Below are 18,724 nucleotides of genomic sequence, written 5' to 3' on the forward strand. Positions count from 1 at the left end.
TTGGCTATCCCTCATTATGTCCGGTCGTGATGGTCAAGTGGATTAAGGCGTCTTGTACATACCAGTTGCGTTGCTTCTGGGAGTATGGGTTCGAGTCACTTCTGGGGTGTGAGTTTTCAGTTGCATATTGTCCTGGGGACCATTCAGGCTTGTTCGCATTTGTGTTCCTCACGTGTGCCCCAAAGAATGAGGTGATTTGGTAAAATGCTATGCCCAAGATTACTATCCGAGTGCCGGCGGTGGGGTGGTTCAAATAGCCTCGGCTATCACCTCATTATGTCCGGTCGTGATGGTCAAGTGGATTAAGGCGTCTTGTACATACCAGTTGCGTTGCTTCTGGGAGTATGGGTTCGAGTCACTTCTGGGGTGTGAGTTTTCAGTTGCATATTGTCCTGGGGACCATTCAGGCTTGTTCGCATTTGTGTTCCTCACGTGTGCCCCAAAGAATGAGGTGATTTGGTAAAATGCTATGCCCAAGATTACTATCCGAGTGCCGGCGGTGGGGTGGTTCAAATAGCCTCGGCTATCACCTCATTATGTCCGGTCGTGATGGTCAAGTGGATTAAGGCGTCTTGTACATACCAGTTGCGTTGCTTCTGGGAGTATGGGTTCGAGTCACTTCTGGGGTGTGAGTTTTCAGTTGCATATTGTCCTGGGGACCATTCAGGCTTGTTCGCATTTGTGTTCCTCACGTGTGCCCCAAAGAATGAGGTGATTTGGTAAAATGCTATGCCCAAGATTACTATCCGAGTGCCGGCGGTGGGGTGGTTCAAATAGCCTCGGCTATCACCTCATTATGTCCGGTCGTGATGGTCAAGTGGATTAAGGCGTCTTGTACATACCAGTTGCGTTGCTTCTGGGAGTATGGGTTCGAGTCACTTCTGGGGTGTGAGTTTTCAGTTGCATATTGTCCTGGGGATCATTCAGGCTTGTTCGCATTTGTGTTCCTCACGTGTGCCCCAAAGAATGAGGTGATTTGGTAAAATGCTATGCCCAAGATTACTATCCGAGTGCCGGCGGTGGGGTGGTTCAAATAGCCTCGGCTATCACCTCATTATGTCCGGTCGTGATGGTCAAGTGGATTAAGGCGTCTTGTACATACCAGTTGCGTTGCTTCTGGGAGTATGGGTTCGAGTCACTTCTGGGGTGTGAGTTTTCAGTTGCATATTGTCCTGGGGACCATTCAGGCTTGTTCGCATATATATATATATATATATATATATATATATATATATGTATATATATATATATATATATATATATATATATATATATATATATAATATATATGTATAGATGTCAGGGGATGAGGGATGTATGTGGGTGTGTGTGTAGAGTATGTGTCTGGAAGTGAGTGGGAGTTATGAAAAGGTTAAGTAAGTGGAGTTATGAAGAGGTTAAGTGGAGTTACGAAGAGGTTAAATTAGGGGAGTTGAAAACATTATGGTATCTATAACCGGGGCGTCATCAGCATATATTGAAATTTACGGTGTTGGTTATATTCATTTATTTCCAGGAATGAAATCACCATCGTTGATTTTGTTAGGTTATAACAATTAAAAGTTTGTTAAACTATATCCTATTTTATTAACTTTGTCACGAAATTGGAAAATGTATTGATCGTAATTCTTTGTTAAAATTAAAAGCGTGCAATTTAAACAATAAACATAGCCTCTCTATCTATTTAAAGTCAATCTAAGCTACGTTAAATATATAAATTTCAGTTTTTTTTTAAATAATGGTTTTAAACAAACATTTAAGAAGCGAACTGACACAGCAACATTTCTAAAATATATATCAGTGTGACGAATCATATTAACCTAACCTTGCTGGGATCAAAATATAGTGAACCTCTTGTGACATTTGACCACATATGGACTTATGGGGGAAATTAAGTTTAATGATCATTTAGTGATATATCCTCACTCATCTTACCTTCCAGAGGAAAACAAATGTTTATGTTGTAAAATAGGGTTTAAATATAACTGAAACATTGGAATTTGTGGATAACGTGAGGCTTTATTTACCATCCTAAACATTCAAAAACATCCCATGATGGGTTTTTGAGGTTAACGGGGAAAAACATTGGCAACCTGAATTTTCTCTTATGACTCATTTAGGTACTGTTACCTTGCCCCGAAAACTGGCTATTTAATTATGAAATATCATAATATGTATGTTACAGGAGACGAGGAATCGGAATTCGTATAAGATTTATTGACAAATGCAATCAAAAAGAAGGTAAAATCTAGTTTTAATTAAGAGGCCTTTTGCTAATACTCGTAGCCAGCAATTTCATTTGGTACTACGCTAAACCAACATGATCAAAAAATTGTATTTTTATGTCCAATGAATGGGAATGATTATAATTGGAAAGTATATTCCAAAGGTAATTTTTGATGTGGAACATGAACATAATTTTATTTGTCTTATGACATTGGATATATTTCCATAAATAACACCATTACCTTTATTAATAAAGAAGTTTTACTTCTGTAATAGAAACTAGATAACCTTTCTAAACTAACTGGGTAATTTTATTTCTTCCAAAATCATTGAGCAAACCAAAGATGGAGCTAAAGGTTAATAATATAAAATGGTACATACGTGAATTTACATAATTCTTCACATTGTAACTAATATTTTCCACTCAATTCTTCACATCAATTAGCAGAGGCCTGGAGACTCGTTGCCTGACCAGATCTCCCGGTTTGGTGATCTGGTGAACGAGGCAAAATCGACGCAGCTGGGCGCCCGCCTCACACATATCCTCTGAAGATTTTCATTAGGTTTCTCTACCTGGTGGTTCTCTTTCACTACTGTGAAATATCGGGCAGTTATGCCCCTTATACGTAATGGAAGAGTGTTTGAGAAGTCTTGGGCCTTTCATGTTAATGGTTTGCTCTCTGCGTACCACTTGCATTTGTGGTTTCAACGGGGTTATTTTGCATATTATAAGAAGCCTTCTTGTTTTATGTGGTATTGTTTTCATGTGTAGATTTGGAACCAACCCTTTAAGTATTTTATGTGTAAATTGTTATGAATATCTCACGCTTGGGGTATAGGGAATACAAATTAAAAGAAATTTAAGTTGTCCTATAGTGTTACAGTTATATGAGTGAATTCAAAGCGTTAAAATGTTTGCTTGCAATACAGGTCAGCAATTTCTCCTGGCTTTGAATGTGACTGTTAATGTGCAGCAGTATTCCACCCTAGAGAGCACCAGTGTGTTAAAAGTTATAGTCAATAGTGTGGCATCTCGTGTTCGAAAGGTTCTTGTTATCCAGCATTTTATGTTTCTTTCAATTGTAACCGCAACATTATTGTGTTCTTTAAAGGAACGGTCTTCGAAGATGATTTCTCCCAAGTCGTTGATATTGCTTCCTCTTTCAATATTGTGGTTTGCTTGCTTGTTTGCTTGTTTTGCAAACATTTCCTTGTTTTATACGCGGGTTTCATTTTCATATTTTTTTTATTTTTCTTCGATTTGACAGCAGCTGCAAGTAATCCTCAATAAACATCATGCCCAGCACAGTTTCCATATGAGTATGTGTAGCGAGGTACGCTTCTACCACACTCACAGCTCCGTTCAAATCCTTGCTTTAAAGTGCAAGAGAGGAAGCGATCGAATGAAGGGTTCTTGAAGGATTGCAACTGGTCTTAAACGCCTATTTTCCAGCTTCCAATACCAGTCAGTTGGTGCTAAAAATCTATCCCCTACTCCCCTCGCCTCTGATACATTTGGTGGAATACTCGAGGTGAATGTCGGCGTTTTGCTGCCGCTGATGTTGGCGGAAATGCGGCGAAATCATAATCGAGTTTCCAGGTTGCTTAGCTAGTGTATGTAGATCGATCATGCGTCTCTGTACCAAGGCTGTCGCTAGACCCAGCTAAATCATCTTACTGAAATATGTGCGTTGTTAGACTCTTGCAGCGTTACACATTGAACAAAATCGACTTGCACTTCTTTCCTTAGTCGGGATTTCTTTCCTCAATACTGCAAAGAAATGTTGAATTTGATTTCTTAGTGATGAAGTTATATGTGTCTAGTGATCAGGATCAGCCACGTAGTAAACCCAGCAATGAATGGGGGGTTTACCCCGTTACAAACCCTTAAGTTTCATGGGTTTACAATAGTTATGCAATCTCACTTTCTAGACAACTATTTCTTATACGAACCAAAAGCTCGCTTCCCTTTGAGAAAGCACCGCTGTTCTGGAAGGTTGCGTTCATTTCATAATTTTATTCTTGTATGGGTTAGACTTTCCCTTAGTCTACAGTCTTTAACTCCTAAGAGATTTTGGAAGCCGTTGAGTTAAGTGTACGGTAAATTTTTCATGAATCTTCGCCAGGCTCAAATTCGTAGACAGGTCTAAATTGGCGATCACAACACAAGGCGCTCAGTCAGACACAGATGAATGGTGATAGTGAGAATCTGCAGAACATCATTCATTTCCAGGCTGGCTCGCATTTGGTAAAGGTACTCCCAACATGATGATATGTGGAAAATCGAGTCAAGCGACCATATGAAGGCTCTAGTACACAGCTGGCTGTAGCTAATACGATTTTAACTTAAACCTTAAATAAATTGTTCTCAACACGGATGCCATTAAAATGCCATTAAACATACCAGTTTCTAAGGACATTCTTCAGATAAGCTGGTTGTTACGGCCACAATGGGTCGCAACTGGGTTCTTGATAAGGACTCAGAGGAAGAGTCCTTATCAAGTCCCAGCAGAAGAAAGTCCGTATCAAGTCCCCGCAGAGGAAGAGTCCTTACCAAGTCCCAGCAGAGAAAGAGTCCTTACCAAGTCCCAGCAGAGGAAGAGTCCTTATCAAGTCCCAGCAGAGGACGAGTCCTTACCAAGTCCCAGCAGAGTCAGGGTCCTCCCCAACTATCAACCACTGGCAGAATTATTCATTTTCATACCCATTTACATTCCTTGCAGCCAAGTAAATGCAGGCGAACACGACATCAGAAGCATTCAGAGATACATATAACGTCACTATTTCACCCGAATGTAGTTTACCATACATACTAATGAAAACATCAATACTAGTTTACAGATGATTAAAGCCACATTAATTCTAAAAATCCTAGCTAGGATATTACGCGAAGGAGAGGTAATATTCCTGTCAAGGAATGTAGCATACATGCCAAAGGGAAACGCAATATTATTTTTGTTAACAATTTAAGGCAATATGTATTAACATTCTGAACGGTGGAAGCACTGGAGGGTAGATCCGTTGGGGCGAGTGTGGGATGACCTGCTCAATTTTTAATGGAATATTGTGATAAATGTTAATGAGGTAAGCAGGTAGAAGAAATTACACACGAGGGGTTCCAACAGGCTTTGTGGATAATAAATAGGTTCCAACAGACACCGCAGATAATACAATTGTTCCAATAGACACTGCGGCTAATACAATGGTTCCAACAGACACTGCGAATATTATAATTGTTCCAACAGACACTGCAGATAAAACAATGGTTGCTACTGACACTGGATAATACAATGGTTCTATCAAACACTGGATAATTCAATTGTTCCAACAGACACAGTGGGTAATACAGTGCCTCAAACAGACACAGTGGGTAATACAATGCCTCCAACAGACACTGTGGAACATACAAGGGTTCTATCAGACACTGGGAAATACAATGCCTCCAACTGACACTGTGGAACATACAATGGTTCTATCAGACACTGTGGATAATACAATGCCTCCAACAATGTTTTAGCCACTGTAGATATTACTGTGCTTCCAACAAACACCTTCAGTATTTCTGTGCTTCCGACAAGTTTTATGGATAATGCAATGCTTTCAACATACATTGTAGATAATGCAAGCAAGTATTATGTATTAAACAATGTTTCAAAAACCAGAGTGAATCGGTCAGACGCTGAATAATACATTGCAAACTAGTTCCTCTAAAATTAGTGGATTAGGAAAGAAAAGAGAAATCTGAAGAACATGATGTTTACAACGAAACTAATCGATTAAGAAAAATGTGATTATAAATTTTTGGAAAATATGAAATACGATGAAATGCAAGGCGAGTGGGTGTAGATTGTAATGTCTTGTGAGAGTGAGTGTAGACTCTAATGTGTAGTGAGAGTGGGTGTAGACTGTAATGTGTTGTGAGAGTGGGTGTCGACTTTAATGTGTTGTGAGAGTGGGTGTAGACTGTAATGTGTTGTGGGAGTGGGTGTCGACCCCAATGTGCTGGGAGAGTGGGTGAATATTATTGTTCAGGGAATTGAGCGGAAAACTGACATTCAGGGTTTTTTCCTCTTTCCAGCAGTGAGCCGATTATATTTTTGTTAACGTTATTTTAATAAAATGATTTTTGTATATTTTTCCTTTAGTTTCTTTAATGATATTAATTTTTTTTAAATAAATGAGAGCGAATAAATCGCAGAACACTGGAAAACACAATGCTTAGGAGGCCATTATAATCACCAAACAATAGGGGATTCAATAGAAGAGAATGGGTACAATAGGGGGAGAGAAGGAATGAATAGGAGACCATAATACTAACATTAAACTGAAGGCACTAGAAAAGAAACCATGATAATCGTTTTTGGGAAACAATGGATGAACTCAATTGAAGATTATAATTCTCAACAGAGCCTTAGATGACAAAAACGGAGATGATAGTATTTGAAGCACAATTGGAGGAGTCTTATAGGAAGTCACATTAATCACGTCACAATAGGAGTACTCAATGGGAAGTAATGGCAGTTGCTGCATACTAGAAAAATAAAAGCAAAATTTACTACACCTCATCTGATGCTGAGAACACCATAATATTGGTGGAAAAAATTAAATTAAGTGTGAGCTGGTTAGAGCCTGTTGCAGCTTTTAATAAGGTGAAAAATTACCAAAGTTATCGAGTGTGAAATCGTATGTTATAAAATTTTCAAAGGAAAAATAAAACAGGTGCAGGGAAGACATTTATTTTTCTTGAAGTTTTATATAAATTTTGTACACATCGGTTTTCGTTTAGTCGGGAAATATAGATTTTGTGTTAAAGTTACGGAATTTCTCACATAACACCGCTCCTGTGCCAGGTAAGTCCACTACGGACTCTTCATAGCTCTTGCTACTTGCCCCGCTCCTGTGCCAGGTAAGTCCACTACGGACTCTTCATAGCTCTTGCTACTTGCCCCGCTCCTGTGCCAGGTAAGTCCACTACGGACTCTTCATAGCTCTTGCTACTTGCCCCGCTCCTGTGCCAGGTAAGTTACGGGCTCACCATAGCCCGTGCTACTTGGAACTTGTTCCAAGTAACTGAATCTATAACACCAACATACGGAATTTAGAAAAGGTTGCAAGTTGAGGTGTAGAAAAATGTCGTTTCCATTCTCTTGATTGAGGGTGTGAGTAAGGAATGAAAATGGTTGGAATGATTCCAGTTTGAGGTGAATGAGAGATGCGAATAAGGGATGTGAAGGAAGGAAGTGACTGCAGAGTTATTGATGGATGAGAGGAATGAGTTAAGTTGATGTGCGAGAATGATTGGTTAGAGATTGATTATGACTGACAAATGTGAGAAGCAATTGTGGGATTTGAGTGGAAAGCATTAGCTATGTGAAATGAGTAATCACCTAGTTGTGCTTGCGGGGGTTGAGTTTCGGCTCTTTGGTCCCGCCTTTCAACTGTCCATAGTGTGAGAAAAAAGCGTGCATATGAAACATATCAAGGAAATAACAGACACAAAGGCTTTTCTCAAAGACAACAGTGCAGAAAAACAATTGAATGTTGTGTTTATTTTAGAGAGGAAAACGCATGTTTGGTTTCTGTGGGAAGACAGTGAAGCTTGACAACTGTAATCGGATTTCTTACACAACCGAGCCAGAAGCCTGACCACAGATACATGGCAATAGATTTGTAAAAGCCTTTGATCACTAGCGTACAAAGCTCACGGTGAGAACCGTTGCAGTAGTCAGAGTACCATTGCTTTATATATATATATATATATATATATATATATATATATATATATATATATATATATATATATATATATATATATATATATATATATATATATATATATTTATACTAAAAACTCTATGATTCGATCAGGATTCGAACCTATATTACTGTGGTCTCACCCGACTAGCGTTCACAGTACCGATATCACTTCACCAGCGACTGCCTTTAAGGGTTTCCTGGTCCTGCAGCTGTCTACGTGACCTTCATGACAAACCAATCACTGACAACGAATCGCTTCTGAAGTGATATTGAGAGCCGTGTACGCCAGAATGGGTGAGCACTGGCAACACAGGCTGGTCTCAAGATTTCCTCGAGCACTACGGTTCTCTAAATTCAGGGGTGTGAACCTCTACACTCTAAGTGTTTCAGGGGATTTGTATGCAAGCGTGATGCATCAAGGGAATGTGAACGAGAACTCACAGTGAACCAAGAGGATCAGAATTGATCCCTTGAGAATCTGAAAATAATTATTTAGTGACATAAGTTATGCTGAATAAGGAGCTGAAGCTTACGATATGAGTTTCAGCTTCAGACGAAGCTTTGAAGCTTGGGGGTACTAAAAGAGGCAGCCAGAAATATTAGGCCCACTTATCGCAGCATTCTGCAACTCTTCTATGCAAAACTATACGATTTGTCTAACTAACTAATTTATCTAAACTAGTCGACAGACAAACATCATTGCGTTCTCTATACAGAAAAAAAAACATTTGAAGAAAGGAGTCACTGAGCAATAGATCAGCGTCATTAAGATTCTGTCCATGCAGAGTACAAGAAAATCTAATCTGATGAATCAAGAAGTAGTTAGAAATTTCTGCTCTCTCAGTAAACACCAGCGTGGGTTCAGTGAATATATATCATGTCTTAAAACATACTTAAAATTGTAAGACAAAACTGCAGAAATTGGAGGTAATTGTAGGCTAAGAATGACTTACTTGATTGACAGAACGCGAAAACAAGCTTCATACACAAACTTAAAAAAGAAACGGGTGTAAATAAGAAAGCTACGAACATGTAAACGAGAAAAAGAGTTACACTATCACCTAAACTTTCTGTTATCTGTGATAGTGTAGTAATTTTTTTTTTTTACAAATAACCGAGTTGTGAAATGTCACAAGCCGGAGTACCACAGTGATCGATAATGCTTAAAATAATAGATTTCCTAATCGGTGCCAACGACTTGATAGTGAAAACAATGTAATTTCATACCCGTATCTGCGGTGAAGTAGATCTAGTAACAAACGAATAGCGTCATCAGGTGACTTCAACAATACCTAGACACGCTGCAGATACGGTCGATAAGATGACTATTAGACACAAACACTGACACATGCACGGTTGAACAGATAGGGTAGAGATATAGAGAATCATAGGAACATTGCAGCTTTAAAGAATATTTTATTTCTGAATCAGATAAAAAAAAAAGAGAGAAAACTTGGAGTGTGAATAACCCACGACTTGCAACATAAACAACGAAATAGCAAAACAAAGTCTACAGCAAACAAAACAACGGCAGATTTTCGAGGACACTTTATAACCAAAACAAAGACGCCTTTAGAGCACCGTGCACCACGTACATACGCCCCTTCGGTAAGCATTTCCAGTCCTGGAGTCTCAACAGTCAATAATATCTATCTAAGATTCATTCTACTGAACAAATCTCACAAGGTCCTTGATGTGGGATCGAACCGTAGGGATTGAAGAGCTGGATATTCCAAGACGAGCTCTAGTTCATTGGGAACATGCAGCGCCCAGTTTTGAACCCTAATCAAGGCCCTTGTAGATTTGTTCACTTATATATCATATTATCACAATTTCTGTGTGAACATTCTAAAGTTATATGACACTGCTTCTTTGACATCAAAGAAGGTTCAACTACAATGGACAGACGAGAGAAATGAGCTTTCTATTTTCCTCCACCTTGGAGGAAAGATGAAACAGTGTACATATAGAAGCAACGTACAATATACTTATAGAAAAGTGATGGTGTGGCGATGAGGTCTCCCTCAGGATGAGAGGGGCCACGGGTAGAAATTGGAGGCAAAGAGGAACTGTGTAGTTATCAAGAAGAATTTGATTACAAAGTAGTAGTAAAGAAAAGGTAAAAGCAAATTCAAAATGTATCATAAGAAGAAAACACGACTACAAAAGAGGAGATTCATTGCTTTATTTGCATTGAAACGCGCGCACGCACACTCACGCCCGCACACACAGAGAGTAGGGGGCTGAGAGAACAGCACTCTAGACTCGTTGACCTAGGGACCGGGGGTTCGATCCCCACAGCCGGCCGAAACGGATGGGCAGAGTTTCCTTCACTCTGATGCACCTGTTACTTAACAGTAAATATATACTTGGGAGATAAACAGCTGCTTCCTGGGTGTGTGTGTTGGGGGGGGGGGGAATTAGTTAATAGTTAGTAACAGTTAATTGACAGTTGAGAGGCGGGTCGAAAGAGCAGAGCTCAACCCCGGCAAGTACAAATGGGTGAATACACACACACACAACACACACACACACACACACACACACACACACACACACACACACACACACACACACACACACACACACACACACACACACACACACACACACACACGCACACACACACACACACACACACACACACACACACACACACACACACACACACACACACACACACACACACACACACACACACAAACAAACAAACAAACAAGGCCGAGGGAACAGAGGTCGGCGACCGTAGTCCTATGAGCCCGAGTTATATTCCCTGCCGAGGCCACAACAAGCTGACAGATCTTCTTTCACCCGATGGCCCTGTTCACCTAGCAATAAATAGATACCCAAGGCAGCTGCTACGAATTGCATCCTTGGAATAGATGTGTAATTATAGAAATAAATGTAGTTAATATGATAGAAAAAAGGAGATCGGGATTCAGTACATTAGACAACCGAGGGTTAGAAAGGCGGGGTCCAAGAGCTAAGAGTTCGGTCTTGCTGGCAAATAGTAAATACTCACACAAACAAATCCTCGTCGTTGTCCGACAGTCTGAGAATCAAGCTAACGAGGGCTTTACATTCAATTAGTGCTCAACTCAGCCTCCGACGACAATCCAGGTAGTTTGGTTCGCCAATCAGTATCAGACCTGAGCGTCGAGTGCCGGTGTGTCGCAGCGGTTCGACACGAGTCCCAACCAGCAGGAAATGAGGGGTCAGAGTTTAAGACTGAATGGAAGACTTTTTATATATCTAGTTAAAACAATATGTAAAACAATATTTAAAACAGTACTTAAAACTAAAATTCGTTTCTCAGTGTTGAGTATTAAAATTCCGACCGCAAAAAAAAATTAATAGTTACTTTTTTAAGTTACTTAAAGTTACTTTACAGTGATTCTCAATAGACAACAAATTGAATATACTGAAACTTTTGATGATTTCCTTAGCGTAATGCATTGTGGAAAACGAGTGTAGATATGATAGAGCCCCAATAGGCTCAGGAATCTGTTCACCAGTTGATTGACAGTTGAAAGGCCAGACCAAGAGCCAAAGCTCAACCCCAACAAGCACAACAAGGTGAGTACGTGGGCAGCGAATGTGCGTTGTATTTTTCCAAATTAATGAGAGCAATGTAAAGACTTTAGAACATATCAGAACTTGCACATATAATGAAGCTGAAAAAAAATTATTGTCGTCCCAAAAATGTTGGAGTTAAGGTGTATAAATGTTTAAATCTTCCGTCCTAACATCGATTTAAATATTTATGTTTACATGTATCCCTGCAAGTTTCGATTTCAATTGAAAAATATGATATTGTCGGATGAAAATACTCCACTAATGCTCCAGACTGATCATACAGACAACTGATAGTGAAGAGTGAGAATGTTGACCAAACCACACACTAGAAATGGACGAGACAACGACCTTTCGGTCCATCATGGACCATTATCAAGTCGACTGAGTTTGGTCAACATTTTTCAGCCACGTTATTGTGACTTTTCATCTGCAAGAGTGAGAATGTTCCATAAATGCTCCCGATTGACCTTCTTCACAACTGCTAGAGAAGTATGATAATGTTCCACTAATGCTCCAGACTGAAGTTCCAAGCAGTATTCTGAAAATAATTGGTACAAAACTCGTTAATAGATTGCTTACAATATCATCATTTGTACCACTGGGATAATTAGATTCGGGTACATGGAACAAGGAGCTATTTTCTTTCAACATAACGAATTCTTACAATGAAAATGAACTTGTTGCTGGAAAACAAAGTAAAACACCTTAAATGTAAATGAAGAAATACGTGGAAATATTATCTAGGTACCAATTCGAATATCGGCAAATTGCAGGGCATTTTACAATACCTAACCTAACCGAATTAATATTTTTTTTCGTGTATCCTACATAAAATGTTTAAATAATAATCAATCTGGAGTCAAACATAGTTTATGGAAAAGAGGTTACTGAAAAATTATTATTTCTAATAAAATACCGACGGAAAATAATACATTTTTAAAGAGGTTTTATAATTCAAACTCTGGCGAATTGAACCATGGTAAATATATGATGACAAATAATTATATGCATCATTTTTTAATTCACACTGTTACTTTACGTCTATTCTTCAATATCACCGAGTCCGCTATAGCAAATAATTGATGGGGGACTATCTGGCTGTGTCTGGGTCTATCTCCAGCTATTCTACTCAATTCCACTCGCCCCACCTCTCTTCATCACCCTTCTCTCCCTCTCTGTCATGAATCATTCCCTATCCCAATTCTTTTCCGCTTCGCCATATCTCTCCCCTCTCCTCCCGTTCCATCTCCCATGACATCTACCCATTTCCTTCTCTCTGCCCCCCCCCTCTCTCTCTCCCTACTATCTATTTCTTTCTCTCTCTCTCGCTGTTTCAGAAAATGTAATACTGAATTGACGTCCATCGTTTTTTAGTCCTTGCTTAGCCCACGTCAATCTTCTCCGTCCTTCTCTCGTCTTCTCACCCAGCTCTACCGTGAAGAGGGTTCATCCCACCTCTCAGTCTAACTCTCTCTTCTCTTCTCTCAACCCTCTTCACAATCTTTTACCTCTCCACTCTCCTATTAGTTATTTCCACCTTTCTCATCCCCCTCTCACCTTCTCTCCTCTCTTCAAGCATTCCCCCTCTCTTGATCCCCTCTCTTCTAATGTCCCCCTCCCCCTCTCAACCCCTTCTCCTTCACTATCTCCTCCCTTCCTCCCTCCTTTCATTCACTCTGTCTGTCTGTCTGTCTGTCTGTCTCTCTCTCTCTCTCTCTCTCTCTCTCTCTCTCTCTCTCTCTCTCTCTCTCTCTCTCTCTCTCTCTCTCTCTCTCTCTCTCTCTCTCTCTCTCTCTCTCTCTCTCTCTCTCTCTCTCTCTCTCTCTCTCTCTCTCTCTCTCTCTCTCTCTCTCTCTCTCTCTCTCTCTCTCTCTCTCTCTCTCTCATCTCTCATCTCTCTCTCTCTCTTCTTCACACAAATTATGTAATGAAGTAAGTCTGCGAGCAACACCTTCAATATTTCAGACTTGACATCAAGAAAATCTCGCCGGCAGGGGAGGGATATGTTAGGGGGGTGGTGGTATAATCCTTACCCAACATGCTTCATGTGTGAAAAGTTGGTATAAGGCTTGCCTCAAGCGTCTGTGGCCTGAAAACATGGGCAAACAATCAGACAAACATAAATTATCCCTTGTATGTGTTGACTGTAACTGTAAACACATTCACACATCAATTTTCGCCCAAACAGTTATGAAACTCTTGTGTATCGAGTCTATACGTGTAACTTGAAGTGAGTCCTTTGTATGATAACAAGGGAATCCTACATATGACTTAATGTGACTCATTTATATAATATGGCATGACTTATAACGGGAAGGTATTGAAACCTATTCAAATAAAAAAAAAATGATTTCTATACAATAATAAACAAACTAGAGTGCGTTCATAATTAATATATACACGAATTAATGAAACGAAGCAATGTACTAATAGTCTAAAAACAATGTTTAAAAACATATAAATACCCTTTCCTTTGAATTTGTCGACTTAGCTTCTTTAGTGTGCCTTAATTATCAGGCTTATCAATATCTGGAAATGACGTTGTTGGTAATATTTCGAGATATGGAACAGCATGGACAGAGTCTGTGTACAGGTGTACTAACTTCATATTTGGTTAAGAAAAATACCTGCGGACTGTGTGAGAGATGACCAGGTATCTCAATGTCTGGGGGAAGACCATCTTGGTAATGTTACGAGGTAAAAAATAACATGGACTGCCACTGTGCACAGATACTATGCTACTTCATTTTTGGTGGAGCCGAAAGTTACGCGCCATGAAATCCCGTTTACGGCACCTTTGGAACTTAGGGAGGGACACTTTGGAGCCACCGGCGACCCTTTGTAGGCGTAATTTAGGAGTTTTGGCCCCCTAATGTTGCGTGCTGCTTACGCCAAACTGTTGCTTAGAAGCTGGCGAGAAAAAGCTAATCACAGCATGGGGCATCCTGCTAGTGAGCGTTTTGAGGACAAGTCCGTCAATAAATGAGTTAGTGTGAGTTATCACTCGACGTGAGGGATATTACAGTATTTAACTGGCTATGTTTTGTTACTGTGAGTAGTCGAAAGAGGCGATGGCTGTCTCTTGTGTCGGGAAGTTATTTCTTGATGTGAAGATCATCAGTAATCTATTGATTTTGAAACTTTTCATCGAAAACTATCACGTTGGGCTTACACGCCACCCAACATAAAATACAAAAAGTTATTTTATATAATTGGTAATAATTCAGTAATTATATGTTATTCATATTAACTGAGCTTCCTTTTGCCAACATAACAGCTCTTCTATTATTGCTTATCTAGACTCTAAATGTCAGGATTATTAATACCTCATCTCTATACTTGAGATGAGAACCTTCAGTACCAGTTATTTGGTATGAGGATCACACACACCTCAAATAACACACAGAGGCGGGACCAAAGATCCAAAACGCAACCCCCGCAAGCACAAATAGGTGAGTACACATCTAACACCCAGACCATTTCTAATTGTCAAAGAGAATTATGCAAACACTGGATTCAAAATGTCTCCTACAAGAATGACCACAGAGTGTTAACCGTTCAGAATATAATATCAGTTAAAAAAAAAACAGATCAGAAATGACAATTTTTGCTGATTGAAGACTATCATTTAACAAATGAAAATATCAATTGACAGAGATAATCTAAAGGGATCACATTCGGAGAGAATAATGTTTAATTCACTTAACATTATTCTCAAAATATGATGGATCTCATAGCTGGAAAATCCAGTTCTCTGTTCCACTCTGCTGTTCTCTGCACACATTATTGCAAACAAAAAGTAAGAAACTTTCCAGTGGTTTCATATGAGATACCTGGAAGTAATTAGCAGTAAGATGACCATGAAATGACAGAATAGATAAAAATAAATTCTAAACAACCATCGGAAAAAGGAAGAGAGGAAGGAGTATGATACATGTAAGGAGTTAGTAAAAAATAAAGATGACTGTGAAAGACTAGAAGGAAATTTACATATGCTCCAGCGGTGGTCGGGCTGAAGGCTGTTTTTCCCTAATTTGGCCAATTTTAAAATATTGGAATAAAACTGCAAAATATTGAAATAAAAAAATTTAAGTGGAGTAGAACTCATTAACAAAATAACGCCTGCTGAATAAGCTAAACTGGGAATTATCTTAATATCCTTCAGAAACCTAGCTAAGAGGGCTTCAGAACGCTGTTTATCTCCAATGAAATGCTAGCCATTGAATACGGAGCACCGGCATTGAATTCAGACCTGAAAGAAAACCCAAAATGTAAAGAATGTAAAGAGAATCTTCAATGGATTTGTCACACAGCTGAGAAGACTCACATAGATTAAACTTATATCGATCGCCACAATGTTGGAGAAAAGCTAATCAGGGAGAATATGATGACAGAAGATAGGCAATGTTGAATTGAGAAACATCAGAACCAGAAGACATGGATGGAAGTTGAAGATGAGCGGAAGAGATGCCGGAAAAGTCTTCTTCTGCATATGATAGTTAAAACAAAATCAATAAGCAGGTTCAAAAATAGGTATAATGAAGACCAAATGAATAAAAATGTTTAAAAAACTTATCTGGAAAATAAAAGCTTTTGTGACAATTGCTCGACATGGTAAATAATTAATTTTCACCTATTACTACAACACTTTATCTATCATTCGAAAAGTAATCAAACACCGATCTACACCTCTTCCATCTAATAATGCTAATATTTATTTACTCATGTTTGTGTGTTTTCATTCAGCTGTTCCGGGTAGCGTTTTGGTCTCAGTCATTTGGGATCCGAGTTGGTGTCATGTGTTTCTTTTAAAAAAAAAATTATTTACACACCAACGAGTCCCAAAGTTTTGTAGCAAAAACACCTGCCATTTCAATGGTAAATGTCCATTGGATAATGGCCTTTGTTGTGAGAAAATGAAGGGCCTCTGGGAATTTTCCCAACCTCGCTAGATTTAAAATGGTTTAAAGCTGTTATTAAAAGCACATCTGAGACTCTCTAAAACATGTTCGATATGAAGCACAGAGCTTGAAATACCACAGAACCAGCGTAGTTACAGAGCGACATTTGGCCTTAGTCTGATCAGAGGATTTTTCCCCAATTTTTGTTTCATGTTTTGGCGTTGAATGTCTTAGAAATTAAGGTAGAAACAATAAGTAAAACTTGAAATATTACTAAATAAAACTGTTTATATTAATGTAGGGATAGCGAACTCTTTAGAACAAAATAAAGAATGAATAGTGAGAGAATTATTATTCAACTAACAATAAAATATAAGGTAATGAACGTATTCGAATGATCACGCACATAGTTCTATTCACCTACTTGAACCTAACAGGTTGTAACAACCTAGTTGTAATGCTGGAGTTGATTACTGCCGCTACTCGACCAGAGTGCTGGTATCCAAGAACACGAGTATTGAAACAAAGGACAACCTTAACTACTTTGGCATGCTCCTATGAAGAGTCACTAATGCTCCTTCCTGTTATTTATACGTGGCTCTTCCTGACCCTTTTGTCCAGCCAGCACTTCTGTCCAATCCTGTGGAACAATGTCGGTGCACTAATTGTCCAAACATACCTCCCCCCTCCCTCCTCCATCGTTACACATCGTTACACAGTGACAGAAAGCGCCTAATGATAATCTGAGTAGGGGTGCTTTTGGAACTCAAAGGAGCAAGTAGTTTGGTGATTAGGTCCCCCGAATCAATACTAACGAGGGTGGAGAATATGCCTCAATGACGTTGTGCAGCAGTCCCTTATGGCAGGTATATCGATATTAGTTGCCATTAGCGTTTGCCGCCTGGAGCTAAGTGCGGTCTGTGTGTCTCCTGGACTACACTTTACATAAAGAATTCGAGCAATATAGGTAATACTTTTATTGTTATAATCACCTGAGGGTTTTGTATGACTTTTTTTGTTTCAGGTTTTGTCAGGTTTGCTTCTTGTTCGCGTCTGTTCTGTGTGTGTGTGTGTGTACTCACCTAATTTTACTCACCTGATTGTGCTTGCGGTGGTTGAACTTTGGCCCTTTGGTCCCGCCTCTCAACCTTCAATCAACTGAGGTACAGATTCCTGAGCCTACTGGGCTCTATCATATCTACATTTGAAACTGTGTATGGCTAGGTTTGTATGTTCTGTTAGCTGTGTATGGCTCGTGTGTGTGTGTGTGTGTGTGTGTGTGTGTGTGTGTGTGTGTGTGTGTGTGTGTGTGTGTGTGTGTGTGTGTGTGTGTGTGTGTGTGTGTATGTGTGATCATTGCTTTTCAATTTTCTCATGTTTGATTTTTCTTTTTTATTTATTCACCAATGTTTATACTCCTACGTTTCCATTATCAATTATTAATTTCAAAATTATTTCTTCTTTTTTCTTTCTCTCATCCTTTTCCTCTTCCATGCCTCAGTCTACATTCCATTAATATATTATCTTCCCTTTCCCTCCGCCTACATTTTCTTTTCATCTCTTCCTATTTCCTGAGAATGTATTCTATCTCTCTGTCTCTCGCTTTTACCTGAATCTATTATGAAACCTTTGTCTCTACATTTAGTTTATTCTTTCTAACATGACTTTTGTCTATCCTTTGTCTAACTTTGTTATTTGATTTCATTCTCACCCTTTTCTCTCCAATGTTTATTTTATTTATTGACTTCCCGGAACTTCAGCCTCATCTTCCTGTACACACTTTGCCTATCTTCGCGCTCACTGAGTCTCACTCTATCTTCGCTTACACACTCTTCCTTCCCCATCTCCCCACAATACAGTAACAACCTTTCGTACACACTTTCTTCACTACGTCAAACATCTTCACACTATCAACATAGCTCCACCATCCTATAACCCCTCCTTATTTACCACCAATAGTAGTAGGCATAAATCAGTCTCAGGAGACAATGGACTTGCGCACTGGCGTCGGCCTGGTTTGGAGTGGTCTCACCAGGGCGCAAAGCCAGGGTAGGTTGATTCGGGCGAGAAGCTGTTACCCAGGCAGTAGGTCCCACCTCGCCATGGCGCTGAAAGTCTCCAATGCAAAGGCATACACTTTGTTCCAATACACCTTCCCTATTTCCCTATAAACACTCTCCATGTCTTCCACATCTCAGCCCTCCATGTCTACATTCGTCTCTTGCTGTCTATTGTGTCTATTCATGTATATCTTTTGCCACATC

General features: G+C 39.3%; 1 protein-coding gene across 1 annotated transcript in view; it reads left to right on the top strand.

Annotated features, from left to right (window-relative positions):
• The window catches only part of LOC123767143 (neuronal acetylcholine receptor subunit alpha-7), a 139,813-nt gene that overhangs the window by 2,585 nt on the left and 118,504 nt on the right, over positions 1–18,724 (top strand). The window contains exon 2 of the mRNA XM_069304984.1: positions 4,654–4,878. Within this exon, the coding sequence (XP_069161085.1) occupies positions 4,654–4,878 (225 nt within the window). The remainder of the gene's footprint in view (positions 1–4,653; positions 4,879–18,724) is intronic.

Source organism: Procambarus clarkii, chromosome 53 (genome assembly GCF_040958095.1).
Source record: "Procambarus clarkii isolate CNS0578487 chromosome 53, FALCON_Pclarkii_2.0, whole genome shotgun sequence".
Taxonomy (NCBI): domain Eukaryota; kingdom Metazoa; phylum Arthropoda; class Malacostraca; order Decapoda; family Cambaridae; genus Procambarus; species Procambarus clarkii.